A 22,502-nucleotide genomic window follows, 5' to 3' on the forward strand; every position below is an offset into this window, starting at 1 on the left:
GTACTCAATACTCTGACCGATAAAGGAAAGCATACCAAACACCTTCTTCACTATCCTATCTACCTGCGACTCCACTTTCAAGGAGCTATGAACCTGCACTCCAAAGTCTCTTTGTTCAGCAACACTCCCTAGGACCTTACCATTAAGTGTATAAGTCCTGCTAAGATTTGGTTTTCCAAAATACAGCACCTCACATTTATCTGAATTAAACTCCATCTGCCACTTCTCAGCCCATTGGCCCATCTGGTCCAGGTCCTGAAGTAGTTATTCGTTGTATGACAGACAATGTCTGGTTATGAGCCACAGACTGTTGTTAAGTGGGTCATCTTCCCAATATCTTGACCAGCTCCTAACCCAAACAGTTTAGTCATTCTGAGAGGAGAGGCTGCCTTTTAATTCTGTTTTCTTGTGAAGGCCCTTTCAGTGACAGTTTGTAACATGGTGGATTTCAAACATGCATGAAGCTTTGATTGCCTCGTTGACCTGACTTCTGAGAAGTTTCTGGAAGGTTCCTACTCACTCCTGTCATATCATTATAGCAGCCATCTTTATTGTACTTTCGAATGCTGTGTATTAGCCCTCAGTGTGTGTGTGTGTCCGATGTAGTTTCACAGTTGTCTGATCAATGCTTGTGTTTTTGTACAGGGACAGGCACAGTCCAGGCAGGTGGCTCCATTCCCGTTCAGATCAAGGATTCACCTTTACTCCTGCAGCACATCGAAGCTCTCCGACTGTCTGTCAAGCAGCTGAAGAACGAGAACAACCAGTTAAAGGTGTTGGGCGTGTTGGGGAGCACTGGGATGGAGACTGTTTTATGTTCATGGGTTTTGATCATGATTGGCATGTTCCCATAGAATGGAGGGCAGCTAATGTTTCTGATTTCCAGCACCCATTGTTGTTTTGGGTGTTTTTTGTTGCTTTGTGTTTTACTAAAGCGATTCCTGGAATGGTGGAAATGATGTTTGAGGAGAGATTGAGTTGGTTCAGATTGTACTCAGTGGAGTGTAGAAGAATGGGGGGAGTGGGGGGAGCAGAATCTCATAGAAACCTATGAAATTCAAACAGAATGCAGGAAGGATGTTCCTGATATTGGGGGAGTCCAGAACCGGGAGTCCGAGTTTCAGGATAAGGGGATTGAGATGAGAAATTTCTTCACCCAGAGAGTGGTGAGTCTGTGGATGAGGCCAAAGTACTCTGCTTCCAGCGAAAAGGTAGATATCGCTCATCTGGCCAAGGGGAACATGGGATACGGTGGGTCAGGTGGCCTACCCCTATCCTTTTTGTTTCTCTGTCTCAAATGCAACAAGATCTGGTCAATATCTCGACTTGGGCTGACAAGTGACATTCCACCACATCACTACCAGGCTGTGAGCATCACCATTACAAGACACTCTAACCACCGCCCCTTGGCGTTACCACCACTGAATCACCCACTATCAACATCCGGGGGGTTACCACTGACCAGAAATTCACCACATAAACACAGTGGCTACAAGAGCAGGTCAGAGACTAGGAATACTGCAGCGAGTAACTCCCCAAAGCCTGTCCTCCATCTACAAGGCTCACGTCAGGAGGGTGAGGGAACACTGCCCACTTGCCCTGGATGGGTCCAGCTTCAACAACACTCAAGAAACTTGACACCACCCAGGGACAAAGCAGCCGCTGGTTTGCACCACATCCACAAACATCCCCTCCCTCCCCCACCGACGCTCAGTAGCAGCAGTGTGTACCATCTACAAGATGCACTGCAGAAATTCATCAAAGATCCTCAGGCAGCACCTTCCAGACCCATGACCACTTCCATTTAGAAGGATAAGGGCAGCAGATACATGGGAACACCACCCTCTGCAAGTTCCCCACTGAGCCCTGTCCCGTCCTGACTTGGAAATATATCGCGGTCCCTCAACGTCACTGGGTCAGAATCCTGGAATTCCCTCCCTGCTGACATTATAGGATTAGCTGCAACACCTGGGCTGCAGTAGTTCACCCTGTTTTTCCTAATCAGAGATGTTACTACAACCTCTGGAGCAGCTGGGATTAGAACATGGGTCTCCAGGTCCTGGGGTAGAGCAGCTGGCAGCTCACCAGCACTTTATCAAGTTGGAGATCATGAGGACTGCAGATGCTGGAAAGTTGAGAAATTGCAGAGCTGGGAAAAGCCCAGTGGAACAGGAGAAAGGGTCCAATCTAAAACATCAACTCTCCTGTTTCTCTGACCCTGCTGCAGCACTTCCTCAAGGACAGCTGCATTAAACCAAGTTACTGAGCCTACACCTGGAATATAGTGTACCGGTGGCAAGCATTTGCTTTCCTGTTCTTATTGCTGGGTTGTTAACTCAGAGAGCCAGGGAAGGTTCTGGGGACCTGGGCTCCAATCCCACGAAAGCAGATGGGGGAATTTGAATTCAATACAAATCTAGATTGAGGGTCTAATGATGATCACGAAACCATTGTCAATTGTTGGCTCACTAATGTCCTTTAGGGAGGGGAACTGTCATCCTTACCTGGTCTGGCCAACATGTGACTCCAGACCCACGGCAATGAGGTTGACTCTTGATTATTTGGATTTATGATGACTTGAAAAACCATATTTTGATTACAGATAGCGAGCATGGCTTTCTGAGGGGCTGGTCATGCCTCACAAACCTTATTGAATTCTTTGAGATTGATGAAGGTAGAGCAATGGATGTGGTGTACGTGGATATTAGCAAGGCATTTGATAAGGTTCCCCATGGGAGGCTCATTTAGAAAAGTAAGGGGGTATGGGATACAGGGAAATCTGTCTGTCTGGATACAGTATTGGCTGGCCCAGAGAAAACAGAGGGAAAGAATTCAGCCTGGAGCTCGGTGACCAGTGGGGTTCCACAGGGATGGGTTCTGGGACCTCTGTGCTTTGTGATCTTTATACATGACTCTGATGAGGAAGTGGGAGGGTGGGTTAGTGAGTTTGCCAATGACACGAAGGTGGGTGGAGTTGTGGATAGTGTGGAGGGCTGTTGTAGGCTGCACCGGGACATTGACAGGATGCAGAGCTGGGACTTCAACCTGGAAAAGTGTGAAGTGATTCACTTTGGAAGGTTGAGTTTGAATACAGATTAGGGTTAAAGGCAGGATTCTTGGCAGTGTGGAGGAACAGAGGGATCTTGGGGTCCATGTCCATAGATCCCTCAGAGTTGCCACCCAAGTTGATAGGGTTGTTAAGAAGGTGTATGGTGTGTTGGCTTTCATTAACAGGGGGATTGAGTTTAAGAGCCGCGAGGTTATGCTGCAGCTCTATAGAGCCCTGGTTAGACCACACGTGGAATATTGTGTCCAGTTCTGGTTACCTCATTATAGGAAGGATCTGGAAGGTTTAGAGAGGGTGCAGAGGAGATTTACCAGGATGCTGTCTGGACTGGAGGGTGTGTCTTATGAAGAAAGGTTGAGGGAGCTACGGGTTTTCTCATTGGAGCTAAGAGGGATGAGAGGTGACTTGATAGAGGTGTACAAGATGGTGAGAGGCATAGACAGAGTGGATAGGCAGAGACTTTTTCCCAGGATGGAAATGGTTATCAAGAGGGGGTATAATTTTAATGTGATTGGAGGAAGGTTTAGGGGAGATGTCAGAGGGAGGTTCTCTACACAGAGAGTGGGGGGTGTATGGAATGTACTGCTAGTGGTGGGAGTAGAGTCAGAGACATTAGGGACATTTAAGCGACTCTTGGAGAGGCACATAGGCGATAGTAAAATATAGGGTATCGAGGTTAGTCTGATCTTAGAGTAGGATGAAAGGTCAGAACAACATTGAGGGCCGAAGGGCCTGTACTATGTTCTTAACTGCCCTTTGGGCAATTCATGCTGATCTAGTCAGTGACGCCCTCATCCCGAGAGTGGAGAGAGAAAGGTTTGGTTTCCTTACCTGAGGAAGGGTGTGTTTCTCTGTGGCTTCCCACATGGATTCCAGACAGACAGACAGAAGGTCAGTTAGTATGGTATTCACTGGCCTTATTAAAGAGTGAAGAGGATCTCAGAGAAACTTAGAACATTCTAACAGAACTATTCAGAACAGATGCAGGAAGGATGTTCCCAATGATAGAACCAGGGATTACACTCCAAGGATAAGGGTAGGCCTTTAGACATTTCTGTGCAGCCTCAGGGCAAACCTTTCAAGAAAGATCTCTCTCTCTCTATTCCCCCACCGGTGTGTGTCCTCTCAATGCCTCTCCTTCCCCCACTCAGGTGACCCCTCTCTCTGTCCCTCTGTAACTGTTCTCTCCCCACCCCCTCCACATCTCCTTCCCACTCTCTCAGTCCATCTATCTCTTTGCTCTCGCGATGTCTCTGTCTCTGTCTGGTTGTCTTCATGCCATCACATGTACTCTGTCTCTTGCCCCTTCCCTCCCGGGGGCACAGGCTGCCCAGATGCGAGCAGATTTGGCAGCACTGCCACCGATCCATGTTGCCAAGCTGTCATTGACGTCACACCATCAGGAGGAGGATGCTGCAGTTGGAGCCCTGACTAGAAAGACCAACCAGTTACTGGAGAAGCTGCAGCAAATCAGCGCCCAGGTCAAAGTGGTCGATATCTCGCATCGAGGCCCAGGTGAGATTACAATCCTGAGAACTGAGCTCACACTGACAGAGGGTCAGTGCTGAGGGAGTGCCGCACTGTCGGAGGGTCAGTGCTGAGGGAATGCCGCACTGTCAGATGGTCAGTGCTGAGGGAGTGCCACACTGTCGGAGGGTCAGTGCTGAGGGAGTGCCACACTGTCGGAGAGTAAGTGCTGAGGGATTGCCACACTGTCGGAGGGTCAGTGCTGAGGGAGTGCCACACTGTCGGAGGGTCAGTGCTGAGGGAGTGCCGCACTGTCGGAGGGTCAGTGCTGAGGGATTGCCACACTGTCGGAGGGTCAGTGCTGAGGGAGTGCCACACTGTCGGAGGGTCAGTGCTGAGGAAGTGCCTCACTGTCGGAGGGTCAGTGCTGAGGGAGTGCCTCACTGTCGGAGGGTCAGTGCTGAGGGAGTGCCACACTGACAGAGGATCAGTGCTGAGGGAGTGCCTCACTGTCGGAGGGTCAGTGCTGAGGGAGTGCCACACTGACGGAGGGTCAGTGCTGAGGGAGTGCCTCACTGTCGGAGGGTCAGTGCTGAGGGAGTGGGCACTGTCGGAGGGTCAGTGCTGAGGGAGTGCCTCACTGTCGGAGGGTCAGTGCTGAGGGAGTGGGCACTGTCGGAGGGTCAGTGCTGAGGGAGCGCCGCACTGTCGGAGGGTCAGTGCTGAGGTAGTGCCTCACTGTCGGAGGGTCAGTGCTGAGGGAGTGCCACACTGTCTGAGGGTCAGTGCTGAGGGAGTGGGCACTGTCGGAGGGTCAGTGCTGAGGGAGTACCCCACTGTCGGCGGGTCAGTGCTGAGGGAGTGCCACACTGTCGGAGGGTCAGTGCTGAGGGAGTACCGCACTGTCTGAGGGCCAGTGCTGAGGGAGTGCCGCACTGTCGGAGGGTCAGTGCTGAGGGAGTGCCTCACTGTCTGAGGGTCAGTGCTGAGGGAGTGCCTCACTGTCGGAGGGTCAGTGCTGAGGGAGTGGGCACTGTCGGAGGGTCAGTGCTGAGGGAGTGGGCACTGTCGGAGGGTCAGTGCTGAGGGAGTGGGCACTGTCGGCGGGTCAGTGCTGAGGGAGTGCCGCACTGTCAGATGGTCAGTGCTGAGGGAGTGCCACACTGTCGGAGGGTCAGTGCTGAGGGAGCGGGCACTGTCGGAGGGTCAGTGCTGAGGGAGCGGGCACTGTCGGAGGGTCAGTGCTGAGGGAGTACCCCACTGTCGGCGGGTCAGTGCTGAGGGGAGTACCCCACTGTCAGAGGGTAAGTGCTGAGGGAGTGCCACACTGTCAGAGGGTCAGTGCTGAGGGAGTGCCACACTGTCAGAGGGTCAGTGCTGAGGGAGTGCCACACTGTCAGAGGGTCAGTGTTGAGGGAGTGCCACACTGTCAGAGGGTCAGTGCTGAGGGAGTGCCTCACTGTCAGAGGGTCAGTGCTGAGGGAGTGCCTCACTGTCAGAGGGTCAGTGCTGAGGGAGTGCCTCACTGTCAGAGGGTAAGTGCTGAGGGAGTGCCGCACTGTCGGAGGGTCAGTGCTGAGGGAGTGCCGCACTGTCGGAGGGTCAGTGCTGAGGGAGTGGGCACTGTCGGAGGGTAAGTGCTGAGGGAGTGCCTCACTGTCAGAGGGTAAGTGCTGAGGGAGTGCCTCACTGTCAGAGGGTAAGTGCTGAGGGAGTGCCACACTGTCGGAGGGTCAGTGCTGAGGGAGTGCCTCACTGTCAGAGGGTAAGTGCTGAGGGAGTGCCACACTGTCGGAGGGTCAGTGCTGAGGGAGTGCCTCACTGTCAGAGGGTAAGTGCTGAGGGAGTGCCACACTGTCAGAGGGTCAGTGCTGAGGGAGTGCCGCACTGTCGGAGGGTCAGTGCTGAGGGAGTGCCTCACTGTCAGAGGGTAAGTGCTGAGGGAGTGCCACACTGTCGGAGGGTTAGTGCTGAGGGAGTGCCTCACTGTCAGAGGGTAAGTGCTGAGGGAGTGCCACACTGTCAGAGGGTCAGTGCTGAGGGAGTGCCTCACTGTCAGATGGTCAGTGCTGAGGGAGTGCCTCACTGTCGGAGGGTCAGTGCTGAGGGAGGGGGCACTGTCGGAGGGTCAGTGCTGAGGGAGCGCCGCACTGTCGGAGGGTCAGTGCTGAGGGAGTGCCTCACTGTCAGAGGGTCAGTGCTGAGGGAGTGCGCACTGTCAGATGGTCAGTGCTGAGGGAATGCCGCACTGTCAGAGGGTCAGTGCTGAGGGAGTGCCGCACTGTCAGATGGTCAGTGCTGAGGGAGTGCCGCACTGTCAGATGGTCAGTGCTGAGGGAGTGCCACACTGTCGGAGGGTCAGTGCTGAGGGAGTGCCTCACTGTCGGAGGGTCAGTGCTGAGGGAGTGGGCACTGTCGGAGGGTCAGTGCTGAGGGAGTACCACAATGTCGGAGGGTCAGTGCTGAGGGAGCGGGCACTGTCGGAGGGTCAGTGCTGAGGGAGCGGGCACTGTCGGAGGGTCAGTGCTGAGGGAGTGCCGCACTGTCGGAGGATCAGTGCTGAGGGAGTGCCGCACTGTCGGAGGATCAGTGCTGAGGGAGTGCCGCACTGTCGGAGGATCAGTGCTGAGGGAGTGCCGCACTGTCGGAGGGTCAGTGCTGAGGGAGTGCCTCACTGTCGGAGGGTCAGTGCTGAGGGAGTGCCTCACTGTCGGAGGGTCAGTGCTGAGGGAGTGCCGCACTGTCGGAGGGTCAGTGCTGAGGGAGTGCCGCACTGTCGGAGGGTCAGTGCTGAGGGAGTGCCGCGCTGTCCCACTGTCGGAGGGTCAGTGCTGAGGGAGTGGGCACTGTCGGAGGGTCAGTGCTGAGGGAGCGCCGCACTGTCGGAGGGTCAGTGCTGAGGGAGCGCCGCACTGTCGGAGGGTCAGTGCTGAGGGAGCGCCGCACTGTCGGAGGGTCAGTGCTGAGGGAGTGGGCACTGTCGGAGGGTCAGTGCTGAGGGAGCGCCGCACTGTCCCACTGTCGGAGGGTCAGTCCAGAGGGAGTGCCGCACTGTCCCACTGTCGGAGGGTCAGTCCAGAGGGAGTGGGCACTGTCGGAGGATCAGTGCTGAGGGAGTGCCGCACTGTCGGAGGATCAGTGCTGAGGGAGTGCCGCACTGTCGGAGGATCAGTGCTGAGGGAGTGCCGCACTGTCGGAGGGTCAGTGCTGAGGGAGTGCCTCACTGTCGGAGGGTCAGTGCTGAAGGAGTGGGCACTGTCGGAGGGTCAGTGCTGAGGGAGTGCCGCACTGTCGGAGGGTCAGTGCTGAGGGAGTGCCGCACTGTCGGAGGGTCAGTGCTGAGGGAGTGCCGCACTGTCGGAGGGTCAGTGCTGAGGGAGTGCCGCAGGGTCAGTGCTGAGGGAGTGGGCACTGTCGGAGGGTCAGTGCTGAGGGAGTGCCGCACTGTCCCACTGTCGGAGGGTCAGTCTAGAGGGAGTGCCGCACTGTCCCACTGTCGGAGGGTCAGTGCAGAGGGAGTGGGCACTGTCGGAGGGTCAGTGCAGAGGGAGCGGGCACTGTCGGAGGGTCAGTGCTGAGGGAGTGGGCACTGTCGGAGGGTCAGTGCTGAGGGAGTGCCACACTGTCGGAGGGTCAGTGCAGAGGGAGTGGGCACTGTCGGAGGGTCAGTGCTGAGGGAGTGCCGCACTGTCCCACTGTCGGAGGGTCAGTGCTGAGGGAGTGCCGCACTGTCCCACTGTCGGAGGGTCAGTGCTGAGGGAGTGTCGCACTGTCGGAGGGTCAGTGCTGAGGGAGTGTCGCACTGTCGGAGGGTCAGTGCTGAGTGAGTGCCGCACTGTCGGAGGGTCAGTGCTGAGGGAGTGCCGCACTGTCCCACTGTCGGAGGGTCAGTGCTGAGGGAGTGCCGCACTGTCCCACTGTCGGAGGGTCAGTGCTGAGGGAGTGTCGCACTGTCGGAGGGTTAGTGCTGAGTGAGTGCCGCACTGTCCCACTGTCGGAGGGTCAGTGCAGAGGGAGTGGGCACTGTCGGAGGGTCAGTGCTGAGTGAGTGCCGCACTGTCCCACTGTCGGAGGGTCAGTGCTGAGGGAGTGGGCACTGTCGGAGGGTCAGTGCTGAGGGAGTGCCGCACTGTCCCACTGTCAGAGGGTCAGTGCTGAGGGAGTGGGCACTGTCGGAGGGTCAGTGCTGAGGGAGTGCCGCACTGTCCCACTGTCGGAGGGTCAGTGCTGAGGGAGTGCCGCACTGTCCCACTGTCCGAGGGTCAGTCATGGAGCCAAAGGGATGTACAGCACGGAAACAGACCCTTCGGCCCAACCCGTCCATGACAACCAGATATCCCAATCTAATCTAGTCCCACCTGCCAGCACCCGGCCCATATCCCTCCCAACCCTTCCTATTCATATACCCATCCAAATGCCTCTTAAATGTTGCAATTGTACCAGCCTCCACCACTTCTTCTGGCAGCTCATTTCATTCACGTACCACCCTCTGTGTGAAAAAGTTGCCCCTTGGTCTCTTTTATATCTTTCCCCTCTCACCCTAAACCTATGCCCTCTAGTTCTGGTCTCCCCCACCCCAAGGAAAAGACTTTGTCTATTTGCCCTATTCATTCCCCTCATGATTTTATAGACCTTTATAAGGTCACCCCTCAGCCTCGGACGCTCCAGAGAAAGCAGCCCCAGCCTGTTCAGCCTCTCCCTGTAGCTCAGATCCTCCAACCCTGGCAACATCCTTGTAAATCTTTTCTGAACCCTTTCAAGTTCCACAACATCTTTCCGATAGGAAGGAGACCAGAATTGCACGCAACATTCCAACAGTGGCCTAACCAATGTCCTGTACAGCCGCAACATGACCTCCCAACTCCTGTACTCAATACTCTGACCAATAAAGGAAAGCATACCAAACGCCTTCTTCACTATCCTATCTACCTGCGACTCCACTTTCAAGGAGCTATGAACCTGCATTCCAAGGTCTCTTTGTTCAGCAATACTCCCTCGGACCTTACCATTAAGTGTATAAGTCCTGCTAAGATTTGCTTTCCCAAAATGCAGCACCTCACATTTATCGGAATTAATCTCCATCTGCCACTTCTCAGCCCATTGGCCCATCTGGTCCAGATCCTGTTGTAATCTGAGGTAACCCTCTTCGCTGTCCACTACACCTCCAATATTTGTGCCATCTGCAAACTTACTAACTGTACCTCTTATGCTCACATCCAAATCATTTATGTAAATGACAAAAAGTAGAGGACCCAGCACTGATCCTTGTGGCACTCCACTGGTCACAGGCCTCCAGTCTGAAAAACAACCCTCCACCACCACCCTCTGTCTTCTACCTTAGAGCCAGTTCTGTATCCAGACTTCTGAAGGCTTCCCATTTTCCAGCCGTCCCTTTACCTGCGAATATCTGCCTCCAATCCGCTTTTGAAAGTTCTTGCCTAATACCGTCAAAATTGGCCTTTCTCCAACTTAAAACTTCAACTTTTAGATCTGGTCTATCCTTTTCTATCACTGTTTTAAAACTAATAGAATTATGGTCACTGACCCCAAAGTGCTCCTCCACTGACACCTCAGTCACCTGCCTTGCCTTATTTCCCAAGAGTAGGTCAAGTTTTGCACCTTCTCTCGTGGGTAGATCCACATACTGAATCAGAAAATTGTCTTGTACACACTTAAATTCCTCACAATCTAAGCCCTTAACACTACGGCAGTCCCAGTCTATGTTTGGAAAGTTAAAACCCCCGACCATAACCACCCTATTATTCTTACAGATAGCTGAGATCTCCTTACAAATTTGTTTCTCAATTTCCCTCTGACTATTAGGGGGTCTATAATACAATCCCAATAAAGTGAGCATCCTGTGGGAGTACCGCAGCATTGGAGGATCGTTACTGAGGGAGGGAGCAGGCAGTGTCAGAGGGTCCGTGCTGAGGGAGGGACAGGCAGTGTCAGAGGGTCCGTGCTGAGGGAGGGACAGGCAGTGTCAGAGGGTCCGTGCTGAGGGAGGGACAGGCAGTGTCAGAGGGTCCGTGCTGAGCGGGTGGTCAGTGCTGAGGGAGCAGGCAGTGTCAGAGGGGCCGTGCTGAGGGAGTAGGCAGTGTCAGAGGGTCCGTGCTGAGCGGGTGGTCAGTGCTGAGGGAGCAGGCAGTGTCAGAGGGGCCATGCTGAGCGGGTGGTCAGTGCTGAGGGACAGGCAGTGTCAGAGGGTCCGTGCTGAGGGAGGGACAGGCAGTGTCAGAGGGTCCGTGCTGAGGGAGGGACAGGCAGTGTCAGAGGGTCCGTGCTGAGCGGGTGGTCAGTGCTGAGGGAGCAGGCAGTGTCAGAGGGGCCGTGCTGAGGGAGTAGGCAGTGTCAGAGGGGCCGTGCTGAGCGGGTGGTCAGTGCTGAGGGAGCAGGCAGTGTCAGAGGGGCCGTGCTGAGCGGGTGTTCAGTGCTGAGGGAGCAGGCAGTGTCAGAGGGGCCGTGCTGAGCGGGTGGTCAGTGCTGAGGGAGCTGGCAGTGTCAGAGGGGCCGTGCTGAGCGGGTGGTCAGTGCTGAGAGAGTAGGCAGTGTCAGAGGGGCCATGCTGAGGGAGCTGGCAGTGTCAGAGGGTCCGTGCTGAGGGAGCAGGCAGTGTCAGAGGGTCCGTGCTGAGGGAGGGAGCAGGCAGTGTCAGAGGGGCCGTGCTGAGGGAGCAGGCAGTGTCAGAGGGGCCGTGCTGAGGGAGGGAGCAGGCAGTGTCAGAGGGTCCGTGCTGAGGGAGCAGGCAGTGTCAGAGGGTCCGTGCTGAGGGAGGGAGCAGTGTCAGAGGGTCCGTGCTGATGGAGGGAGCAGGCAGTGTCAGAGGGTCCGTGCTGAGGGAGGGAGCAGGCAGTGTCAGAGGGTCCGTGCTGAGGGAGCAGGCAGTGTCAGAGGGTCCGTGCTGAGGGAGGGAGCTGACCGTGTCAGAGGGTCCGTGCTGAGGGAGCAGGCAGTGTCAGAGGGGCCGTGCTGAGGGAGCAGACAGTGTCAGAGGGTCCGTGCTGAGTGAGGGAGCAGGCAGTGTCAGAGGGTCCGTGCTGAGGGAGCACGCAGTGTCAGAGGGTCCGTGCTGAGGGAGGGTCAGGCAGCGTCAGAGGGTCCGTGCTGAGGGAGGGAGCAGGCAGTGTCAGAGGGTCCGTGCTGAGGGAGCAGGCAGTGTCAGAGGGGCCGTGCTGAGGGAGGGAGCAGGCAGTGTCAGAGGGGCCGTGCTGAGGGAGGGAGCAGGCAGTGTCAGAGGGTCCGTGCTGAGGGAGGGAGCAGGCAGTGTCAGAGGGTCCGTGCTGAGGGAGGGTCAGGCAGTGTCAGAGGGTCCGTGCTGAGGGAGCAGGCAGTGTCAGAGGGTCCGTGCTGAGGGAGGGACAGGCAGTGTCAGAGGGGCCGTGCTGAGGGAGGGACAGGCAGTGTCAGAGGGGCCGTGCTGAGGGAGGGAGCAGGCAGTGTCAGAGGGGCCGTGCTGAGGGAGGGAGCAGGCAGTGTCAGAGGGTCCGTGCTGAGGGAGGGAGCAGGCAGTGTCAGAGGGTCCGTGCTGAGGGAGGGTCAGGCAGTGTCAGAGGGTCCGTGCTGAGGGAGCAGGCAGTGTCAGAGGGGCCGTGCTGAGGGAGGGAGCAGGCAATGTCAGAGGGGCCGTGCTGAGGGAGGGAGCAGGCAGTGTCAGAGGATCCGTGCTGAGGGAGGGAGCAGGCAGTGTCAGAGGGTCCGTGCTGAGGGAGCAGGCAGTGTCAGAGGGTCCGTGCTGAGGGAGGGACAGGCAGTGTCAGAGGGTCCGTGCTGAGGGAGGGAGCAGGCAGTTTCAGAGAGGCCGTGCTGAGGGAGGGAGCAGGCAGTGTCACAGGGGCCGTGCTGAGGGAGGGAGCAGGCAGTGTCACAGGGGCCGTGCTGAGGGAGGGAGCAGGCAGTGTCACAGGGGCCGTGCTGAGGGAGGGAGCAGGCAGTGTCAGAGGGGCCGTGCTGAGGGTGGGAGCAGGCAGTGTCACAGGGGCCGTGCTGAGGGAGGGAGCAGGCAGTGTCAGAGGGTCCGTGCTGAGGGAGCAGGCAGTGTCAGAGGGTCCGTGCTGAGGGAGGGACAGGCAGTGTCAGAGGGTCCGTGCTGAGGGAGGGAGCAGGCAGTTTCAGAGAGGCCGTGCTGAGGGAGGGAGCAGGCAGTGTCAGAGGGTCCATGCTGAGGGAGCAGGCAGTGTCAGAGGGTCCGTGCTGAGGGAGGGACAGGCAGTGTCAGAGGGTCCGTGCTGAGGGAGGGACAGGCAGTGTCAGAGGGTCCGTGCTGAGGGTGGGACAGGCAGTGTCAGAGGGGCCGTGCTGAGGGAGGGAGCAGGCAGTGTCAGAGGGTCCGTGCTGAGGGAGGGAGCAGGCAGTGTCAGAGGGGCCGTGCTGAGGGAGGGAGCAGGCAGTGTCAGAGGGTCCGTGCTGAGGGAGCAGACAGTGTCAGAGGGGCCGTGCTGAGGGAGGGAGCTGACCGTGTCAGAGGGTCCGTGCTGAGGGAGGGAGCAGGCAGTGTCAGAGGGTCCGTGCTGAGGGAGCAGGCAGTGTCAGAGGGGCCGTGCTGAGGGAGCAGGCAGTGTCAGAGGGTCCGTGCTGAGGGAGGGTGCAGGCAGTGTCAGAGGGTCCGTGCTGAGGGAGCAGGCAGTGTCAGAGGGTCCGTGCTGAGGGAGGGAGCAGGCAGTGTCAGAGGGTCCGTGCTGAGGGAGCAGGCAGTGTCAGAGGGTCCGTGCTGAGGGAGGGAGCAGGCAGTGTCAGAGGGTCCGTGCTGAGGGAGGGAGCAGGCAGTGTCAGAGGGTCCGTGCTGAGGGAGGGAGCAGGCAGTGTCAGAGGGTCCGTGCTGAGGGAGGGAGCAGGCAGCGTCAGAGGGTCCGTGCTGAGGGAGGGAGCAGGCAGTGTCAGAGGGTCCGTGCTGAGGGAGGGAGCAGGCAGTGTCAGAGGGTCCGTGCTGAGGGAGCAGGCAGTGTCAGAGGGGCCGTGCTGAGGGAGGGAGCAGGCAGTGTCAGAGGGTCCGTGCTGAGGGAGGGAGCAGGCAGTGTCAGAGGGTCCGTGCTGAGGGAGGGAGCAGGCAGTGTCAGAGGGGCCGTGCTGAGGGAGGGAGCAGGCAGTGTCAGAGGGTCCGTGCTGAGGGAGCAGGCAGTGTCAGAGGGTCCGTGCTGAGGGAGGGAGCAGGCAGTGTCACAGGGGCCGTGCTGAGGGAGGGAGCAGGCAGTGTCAGAGGGGCCGTGCTGAGGGTGGGAGCAGGCAGTGTCACAGGGGCCGTGCTGAGGGAGGGAGCAGGCAGTGTCAGAGGGGCCGTGCTGAGGGAGGGAGCAGGCAGTGTCAGAGGGTCCGTGCTGAGGGAGGGACAGGCAGTGTCAGAGGGTCCGTGCTGAGGGAGGGAGCAGGCAGTTTCAGAGAGGACGTGCTGAGGGAGGGAGCAGGCAGTGTCAGAGGGTCCATGCTGAGGGAGCAGGCAGTGTCAGAGGGTCCGTGCTGAGGGAGGGACAGGCAGTGTCAGAGGGTCCGTGCTGAGGGAGGGACAGGCAGTGTCAGAGGGTCCGTGCTGAGGGTGGGACAGGCAGTGTCAGAGGGGCCGTGCTGAGGGTGCAGGCAGTGTCAGAGGGGCCGTGCTGAGGGAGGGACAGGCAGTGTCAGAGGGTCCGTGCTGAGGGAGGGAGCAGGCAGTGTCAGAGGGGCCGTGCTGAGGGAGGGAGCAGGCAGTGTCAGAGGGTCCGTGCTGAGGGAGGGAGCAGGCAGTGTCAGAGGGTCCGTGCTGAGGGAGGGAGCAGGCAGTGTCAGAGGGACCGTGCTGAGGGAGGGAGCAGGCAGTGTCAGAGGGGCCGTGCTGAGGGAGCAGGCAGTGTCAGAGGGTCCGTGCTGAGGGAGGGAGCAGGCAGTGTCAGAGGGGCCGTGCTGAGGGAGGGAGCAGGCAGTGTCAGAGGGTCCGTGCTGAGGGAGGGAGCAGGCAGTGTCAGAGGGTCCGTGCTGAGGGAGGGAGCAGGCAGTGTCAGAGGGTCCGTGCTGAGGGAGGGAGCAGGCAGTGTCAGAGGGTCCGTGCTGAGGGAGGGAGCAGGCAGTGTCAGAGGGGCCGTGCTGAGGGAGGGAGCAGGCAGTGTCAGAGGGGCCGTGCTGAGGGAGGGAGCAGGCAGTGTCAGAGGGGCCGTGCTGAGGGAGCAGACAGTGTCAGAGGGGCCGTGCTGAGGGAGCAGGCAGTGTCAGAGGGGCCGTGCTGAGGGAGCAGGCAGTGTCAGAGGGGCCGTGCTGAGGGAGCAGGCAGTGTCAGAGGGTCCGTGCTGAGGGAGGGAGCAGGCAGTGTCAGAGGGGCCGTGCTGAGGGAGCAGGCAGTGTCAGAGGGTCCGTGCTGAGCGGGTGGTCAGTGCTGCTGTAGGATCTGTGTTCACCCTGAGATTGTTTCTGATGGTTTTAGGCAGCACAGTCTCCGAGGGAAAGGCCAATCCCACAGCACAACTCCTGGAGCAGCTCATCCAACTGAGGCAGCTGAGCGACACTGTTGACCATATCAAGGTACATGGAGGGAGGAGGCTGTACCCCACACAGGACGGGAGGAGGCTGGGGCTGTACCCGCTGGGGGTGAGGGGGGGCTGTACCCCACACAGGACGGGAGGAGGCTGGGGCTGTACCCGCTGGGGGTGAGGGGGGCAGGAGGCTGTACCCCGCGGTTGGGAGGGAGGGGTCTGTATCCCTCCCGGTGTGAGATTGGGTGTGGGGTAATGCCCCTTGGAGAGTGTCGCACTGTGCAGTACGATATGGGAACCGATGGGTTCAGTCAGCCTGGTCCCTTGTTGTTCTCTCTACCGTATGTTCATCTGCAACACAGTGAAATGTTTCCACTGTCACAGCGAGTGCTGCAGAAACCCAGTAGGTCTGACCGCCTCGGGGGGGGGGGGGGGGGGAGGGGGGGGGGGGGGGTGAGGGATGTGTGGGGGTGTCTGTCTGTGGGGGGGTGTCTGGGACTCTCAACAGAGGAGTAAAGTGCTGTTAATGATGGTGAAAAACTAAAGGGAGCAAACGCTGCATAAACAATCCCCAATTTGAGGACAGGTGCTGGCCATGAATCCACTGTCCGTTATCAGGAAATATCTACCTGTGTCACTGATGTCCCTCAGGGAGTTGGGGGGACTGCTGTCCTTACCCTGGTCTGGACCCACACGGTGATGTGGCTCAGTCTGAACTGCCCTCTGGGTAATTAGGGCCCCCTCCCCCACACCCGGCCCCCTCCCCCACACCCGGCCTCCTGCCTTTCACTGTAAAATGCTGCCCTTTGTTATTGAGCCTTAACTCCGGAGCAGCTGCTGGACTGACAGTCACCAAGTAGGAGATGAGAGGCTGCTTCACCGGGAAGGTGTGATGAGGAATGGAGATGGAGCATTGACTGACAGAGTGTGTCTCGGAGGGAATGGTTCCTGCAGAATGCTGACGTGGGCGAGATCTGTTTGGTGGTGACGTCCTGCTAGAGCTGGTGGAAGTGGAAGAGGGTGATGGTACGTCGAGTGCAGAGACTGAAATCTTCTGAACTAAAACTCGACACCATCCATTCCTTCATTCCTTCTCCACCTCTGTCAACAGTAAAAGAGCTTTGAAGAATTTCCACCCTATCATTTCTGAAGAAGTCATGTTGGATTCAAGGTTATCTTCAATTCTGTCTCATTAGATGCTGCTAAATCTGCTGAGGTTCTGCAGGCTGTCTGTGTTGTATGTGGGAACCAGATTAACTCTGTCAGCTGCTGCCTTATCCCATGAACAAATTGCTGAAACTCTCTCAGCAGAAAGAACATCATACTGAGTTTTCGCATGTCAGTGATCACATAAATCATGACACTGGGTCATCCCACGCCAGGTCCATCTCCATCCATGGGCAGTGATCCTGAATCCTGGAAATGAACTGGCAACTCAGTCTTTGGTCACAGCTGTGTCTGCCCCTCCTGTCTACGCTGTCCCCAAACAATATCACCCTCCCCTCATCTCATCATGCAATGGTCAGTTGCTTAAATGCACCAATTGCCAGTATCCTGATTTCTTTTGTAAAATAAAAATGAACAGTATGCAGTTGAAAAGGAAGCAGTGTGCCGAAAGTTGGCAGTTGGGAGGGCGGGGGGGTGTTTGAGATTGGGATTGAGAGTGAACGCTGAACAACTTTTCTCCATTTCACGGCAGGATGAAGTGGATCGAGTGTCTGTAAACCGAGCGAGGGCCCGAGTACCCTCGGATTTTGCAACCTTCCCACACCCAGCCTTTACTAAGGTAGGTCTCATTATAATGACAACTTCCAACCATTCAGAAACGGCGCCATGAAAAGACCCAGTAAAATATAAATCCATCCCCACCCAGCCCCTCCATGAAACACACCGTTTTGTGAAGTTATTTGTATCTGTCTTTGTGAAAGCAGAGCTAAAATATGGATTTAATTGGTCTGCCATCTCTATGTTCCCTATTAGAAATTCTATGAGGACTTCTATTCAGAACACAGACCTTACAGCACAGTACAGGCCCTTCGGCCCTCAGTGTTGTTCTGACCTGTGGAACCAATCTGAAGCCCATCGAACCCACACTATTCCATTCTCATCCAGATGTTTACCCAATGACCATTTAAATGCCGTTAAAGTTGGTGAGTCTACGACCGTTGCAGGCAAAGCATTCCATACCCTTACTACTCGCTGAATAAAGAAACTACCTCTGACATCTGTCCTATATCTATCACCCCTCAATTTAAAGCTATGCCCCCTCGTGCTCACCGTCACCATACTTGGAAAAAGGCTCTCCCTGTCCACCCTATCTAACCATCTAATTATCTTATATGTCTCTATTAAGTCACCTCTCAACCTTCTTCTCTCGAATGAAAACAGCCCCAAGTCCCTCGGCCTTTCCTCGTAAGACCTTCCCTCCATACCAGGCAACTTCCTATTAAATCTCTGAACCCTTTCCAAAGCTTCCACATCCTTCCTATAATGTGGTGACCAGAACTGTACACAATACTCCAAGTGTGGCTGTACCAGAGCTTTGTACAGCTGCAACATGACCTCATGGCTCCGAAATTCAATCCCTCTACCAATAAAATCTAACACACCGTATGCCTTCTTAACAACTCTATCAACCTGGGTGGCAACTTTCAGGGATCTATGTACATGGGCACCGAGATCTAGGTACAAACAATGACTGCAGAGGCTGGAAACCAGATTCTGGATCAGTGGTGCTGGAAAAGCACAGCAGTTCAGGCAGCATCCGAGGAGCAGCAAAATCGACGTTTCAGGCAAAAGCCCTTTGGGCACCGAGATCTCTCTGCTCATCTACACTACCAAGAATCTTATCATTAGCCCAGTACTCTGCGTTCCTGTTACTCTGACCAAAGTGAATCACCTCACACTTGTCCACATTAAACTCCATTTACCACCTCTCAGCTCAGCTCTGCAGCTTGTCAATGTCCCTCTGTAACCTACAACATCCTTCATCACTATCCACAACTCGTCCAACTTTAGTGTCATCTGCAAATTTACTAACCCACCCTTCTACTCCCTCATCCAGGTCATTTATTGGTGGGCAGCACGGTGGCACAGTGGTTAGCACTGCTGCCTCACAGCACCAGAGACCCGGGTTCAATTCCCGCCTCAGGCAACTGTCTGTGTGGAGTTTGCACACTCTCCCCGTGTCTGCGTGGGTTTCCTCCGGGTGCTCTGGTTTCCTCCCACAGTCACAAAGATGTGCAGGTCAGGTGAATTGGCCATACTAAATTGCCCGTAGTGTTAGGTAAGGGGTAAATGTAGGGGTATGGGTGGGTTGTGCTTCGGCGGGTCGGTGTGGACTTGTTGGGCCGAAACTTGTTGTTTCCACACTGTAATGTAATCTAATCTAAAAATGACAGAGAGCAGTGGCCCCAAAACAGGTCCTTGCAGTACACCACTATTTAACTGAACTCCAGGATGAACATTTCCCATGAACCGCCACCTTCTGTCTTCTTTCAGCAAGCCAATTTCTGATCCAAAACTGCTAAATCGCCCTCAATCCCATGCCTCTGTATTTTGTACAATAGCCTACTGTGGGGAACCTTATCGAACGCCTTGCTGAAACCCATATACACCACATCAACCGGTTTACTCTCATCTACCTGTTTGGTCACCTTCTCAAAGAACTCAATAAAGTTTGTGAGGCACAGCCTACCCTTCACAAAACCGTGCTGACTATCCCTAATCAAATTATTTCTCTGTCAATGATTATAACCTTTTCCAACGCTTTACCAACAACTGACGTAAAGCTCACTGGTCTGTAATTACCAGGGCTGTCTCTACTCCCCTTCTTGAACAGGGGAACCACATTTGCTATCCTCCAGTCTTCTGGCACTATTCCTGTAGACAATGACGATTTGAAGATCAATGCCAAAGGCTCGGCAATCTCCTCCCTGGCTTCCCAGAGGATCCTCGGATAAATCCCATCCGGCCCAGGAGACTTATTTATTTTCACACTTCCCAGAATGGCTAACAGCTCCTCCTTGTGAGCCTCAATCCCGTGTAGTCTAGTAGCCTGTATCTCAGTATTCTCCTCGACAACATGGTCTTTTTCCTGTGCAAATACTGACAAAAAATATTCATTTAGTGCTTCCCCTGTCTCCTCGCACTCCCCACACAACTTCCCAAACTATCCTTGATTGGCCCTAATCTTACTCTCGTCATTCTTGTATTCCTGATATACCTACAGAAAGCTTTCGGGTTTTCCTTGATCCTATCTGCCAATGACTTCTCATGTCCCCTCCTGCCTCCTCTTAGCTCTTTCTTTAGGTCTTTCCTAACTAACCTGTAACTCTCCAGCGCCCTAACTGAGCCTTCACATCTCATCCTAACATAAGCCGCCTTCTTCCTCTTGACCAGAGATTCCACTTCCTTCGTAAACCATGGCTCCCACGCTCTACAGCTTCCTCCCTGCCTGACAGGTTCATACTTATCCAGGACACACAGGAGCTTTTCCTTGAATAAGCTCCACATTTCTAATGTGCCCATCCCCTGCAGTTTCCTTCCCCATCCTGTGCTTCCTAAATCTTGCCTATCGTATCGTAATTGCCTTTCCCCCAGCTGTAACTCTTGCCCTGTGGTATACACCTATCCCTTTCTATCAGTAAAGTAAACATCACAGAATTGTGATCGCTATCACCAAAGTGCTCACCTCCCTCCAAGTCTAACACCTGGCCGGGCTCATTACCCATCACCAAATCCAAACTGGCCTTACCCCTTGTTGGCCTGTCTACATACTGTGTCAGAAAACCCTCCTGCACACACTGGACAAAACCTGACCCGTCTAAAGTGCTTGAACTATAGTATTTCCAGTCAATACTAGGGAAGTTAAAGTTCCCCATAACAACTATCCAGTTGCTCTCGCTCCTAACCCAAATTAGTTTTGCTATCCTTTCCTCTGGAATTATTAAAAGGCCTATAGAAAACTCCCAACAGGGTGACCTCTCCTTTCCTGTTTCTAACCTCAGCCCATACTACCTCAATAGACGAGTCCCCTAACATCCTTTCTGCCACCGTAATACTGTCCTTGACCAACAATGCTACACCTCCCCCTCTTTTACCATCTTCTCTGTTCTTACTGAAACATCTAAATCCTGGACCCTGCAACAACCATTCCAGTCCCTGCTCTATCCATGTCTCTGAAATGGCCACAACATCAAAGGCCCAGGAACCAACCCATGCTGCACGCTTACCCACTGTACTTTGGATGCTCCTGGCATTGAAGCAGACACACTTCAAACCACCTTCCTGCTTCAATGAACTGTTGCAACCTTGAGACCATATTTCTGACCTCATTACTCTCAACTTCCTGTACACTGGAACTACAGTTTCAGTTCCCATCCCCCTGCTGAATTAGTTTAAACCCACCCAAAGATCATTAGCAAATTCTACCCCCCCCCCCCCAGGATATTGGTACCCCTCTGGTTCAGGTGAAGACCATCCTGTTTGTAGAGATCCCACCTGCCCCAGAAAGAGCCCCAATTATCCAGGTGTCCGAAACCCACCCTCCTGCACCATCCCCCCAGCCACGTGTTCAACCGCTCTCTCTCCCTATTCCTAGCACATGGCACAGGCAACAACCCAGAGATAACAACTCTGTTCCAGCTCGAAGCTTCTACCCTAGCTCCCTGAATATCTGCCTTAAATCCCCATCCCTTTTCCTACCCATGTCGTTATTGCCTATGTAGACCGTGACTTGGGGCATTCTGTTATAAGCGTTCTGCACATTACCATCCAAGGCTGAGGGATTGTTTGGGCCCCCTCCCTGTGGTACTGCTTGATTCTCGCCCTTAACTCCCTGCCTGCTGGGTGATTGCTCTCCTTAGTTTTTGTCCATAATTCACTCTGCATAGATCCCAACCCCTTGCAATGTGAGTCTATATTCTCCATGGGCACACTTTATTGAATGGTTTACTATTCCCCAATTTAGAAATTTGTAGTAAAGGTCTGGAACGAGATGCTAAAGGTACAAGATTGAATGAAAGAGTTTTAGATCATGAGACTCCGATACCCCCAGAATTGTGAGGCTGTGGATTAAACTCCAGAGTTACTCATTAAGGTGGAGACCCTGGATTGGGCCAGGACTTGAACAGACTGGGTATGATGAGAGGATTAGTTTGTTGCCCGGTTAGGAAATGATATGAATGTGGTGGGCAGTCTGTGTCGTATTCCTGACCTTGGATTGATGTTTTGTTTTCTGCCACAGGCCAAGGAGGAGGCGAAATCGGATGCAGTTTGTGTGGGTAAAGTCTGTTTGACCTGTCCACCAGGTCAGGGCCAGGTTCATCGGATTGTCCTCCTCCGTGACCAGCTGCATGAACTACACAGCCGCCTGATGTCCTAGTGCACCACCCTCAGTACAGCAATTCCAATAGGATTCCCCACCTTTGTCTTGTATAAGGCTGTATGTGTGTGCGTGTATCAGTTTATCGACAAAACCCTGTGGTTACAACACTATATCTGTTTGAAATTAACCCCTTACAACCTCAGTAATGTCTTTCTGCCCATCCTGCATCTCTGATATTTTAGCTTACAACATCTGAAAGATCAGTCCAGCCACTTCAGAAATGTACTCCAATCTTACCCATAGCGAATACTTCCCAAATACTTCTCTCATTCAACCGAGGTCATGGAGTGGTTAAGGATTTAACTGGTCACCCTTGTACCTGAGACCGAGGTTAACGTATGTCAGACTACCTTGAATCAGTGGCAGTGCTTGGACTGAGAATTCCAGCCCCTGGTATTGTTGCAAACTGCACTCCAATCACTGAGGCATCACACCCTCATCCAATGAATGATTACTGACTTTGATCAAGCTCAGAGCCTGAGAGTAACAGGAGGTTCTGAGTCAACCCACTGCTCTCTCCCCGTGCCCACCCTTCCCCTCCCCCTCCCAAAGCTCCATCTCTACCCCTGCCAATCTCCCTGTCTGTCTCTGGGTCTCTTTCTCTCTCCTCCTCCCTGCTGCATCCATTCAACCTCTTCAGCTGTAGCCTTGCCTGTCTCCCCCCATGTCCCCTTTTTGCTGGGGAGCTGGTGTTTGTGGAGTTCGTGACTGAACAGCAGTGTGAGTATGGTGCAGGAGCCTGAAGTGATGACACTCAGCCTTTGGATCCAATTTCTGGCTGCCAGCAGTAGTACCTTTATGTTTATGCTGGTTTACGGTGAATGAGTTGGTTGTATGTTCATTAAACTTAACCATATTTAATCACTCCATATGAAATGATGTTATCAGATAAATTCTAGAATAAACATTGGCCTGTGGTCTAAGTATTCTCAAACCACTTGTCTTGGGATTTCCTTTCTGTCGTGTGATTGTACAGGACATTGGTTTTGCTGGAAAATGATGTTGAAGCTTTTCACAAGAATATGAACATTTATTGAGTGCGAGAGAACGTTGCTGAGTGGTTTGCAAGTGGAGGCCGTCACCTGATTGTGTTTCGGTAAAACAGTGTATTTACTCCTCATCTGTTTCCACCAATTCCCAGTCCCAT

General features: G+C 54.6%; 1 protein-coding gene across 5 annotated transcripts in view; it reads left to right on the forward strand.

The window, feature by feature from the left end:
* Nucleotides 1-22,289, forward strand: part of LOC122553861 (dynactin subunit 1-like) — a 203,046-nt gene extending 180,757 nt beyond the window's left edge. For all 5 annotated transcript variants that reach the window (XM_087992308.1, XM_087992316.1, XM_087992310.1 and 2 more), the window contains 5 exons: nt 646-773; nt 4,393-4,582; nt 14,919-15,016; nt 16,667-16,753; nt 21,215-22,289. In XM_087992308.1, the coding sequence (XP_087848434.1) occupies nt 646-773; nt 4,393-4,582; nt 14,919-15,016; nt 16,667-16,753; nt 21,215-21,352 (641 nt within the window). In that variant the 3' untranslated portion in view covers nt 21,353-22,289. The remainder of the gene's footprint in view (nt 1-645; nt 774-4,392; nt 4,583-14,918; nt 15,017-16,666; nt 16,754-21,214) is intronic.
* The last annotated feature ends 213 nt before the right edge of the window (nt 22,290-22,502 follow it).

This window comes from Chiloscyllium plagiosum, unplaced genomic scaffold (genome assembly GCF_037043375.1).
Source record: "Chiloscyllium plagiosum isolate Xiang-an unplaced genomic scaffold, Cpla_swu_hap1 HiC_scaffold_1, whole genome shotgun sequence".
NCBI classification, from domain to species: domain Eukaryota; kingdom Metazoa; phylum Chordata; class Chondrichthyes; order Orectolobiformes; family Hemiscylliidae; genus Chiloscyllium; species Chiloscyllium plagiosum.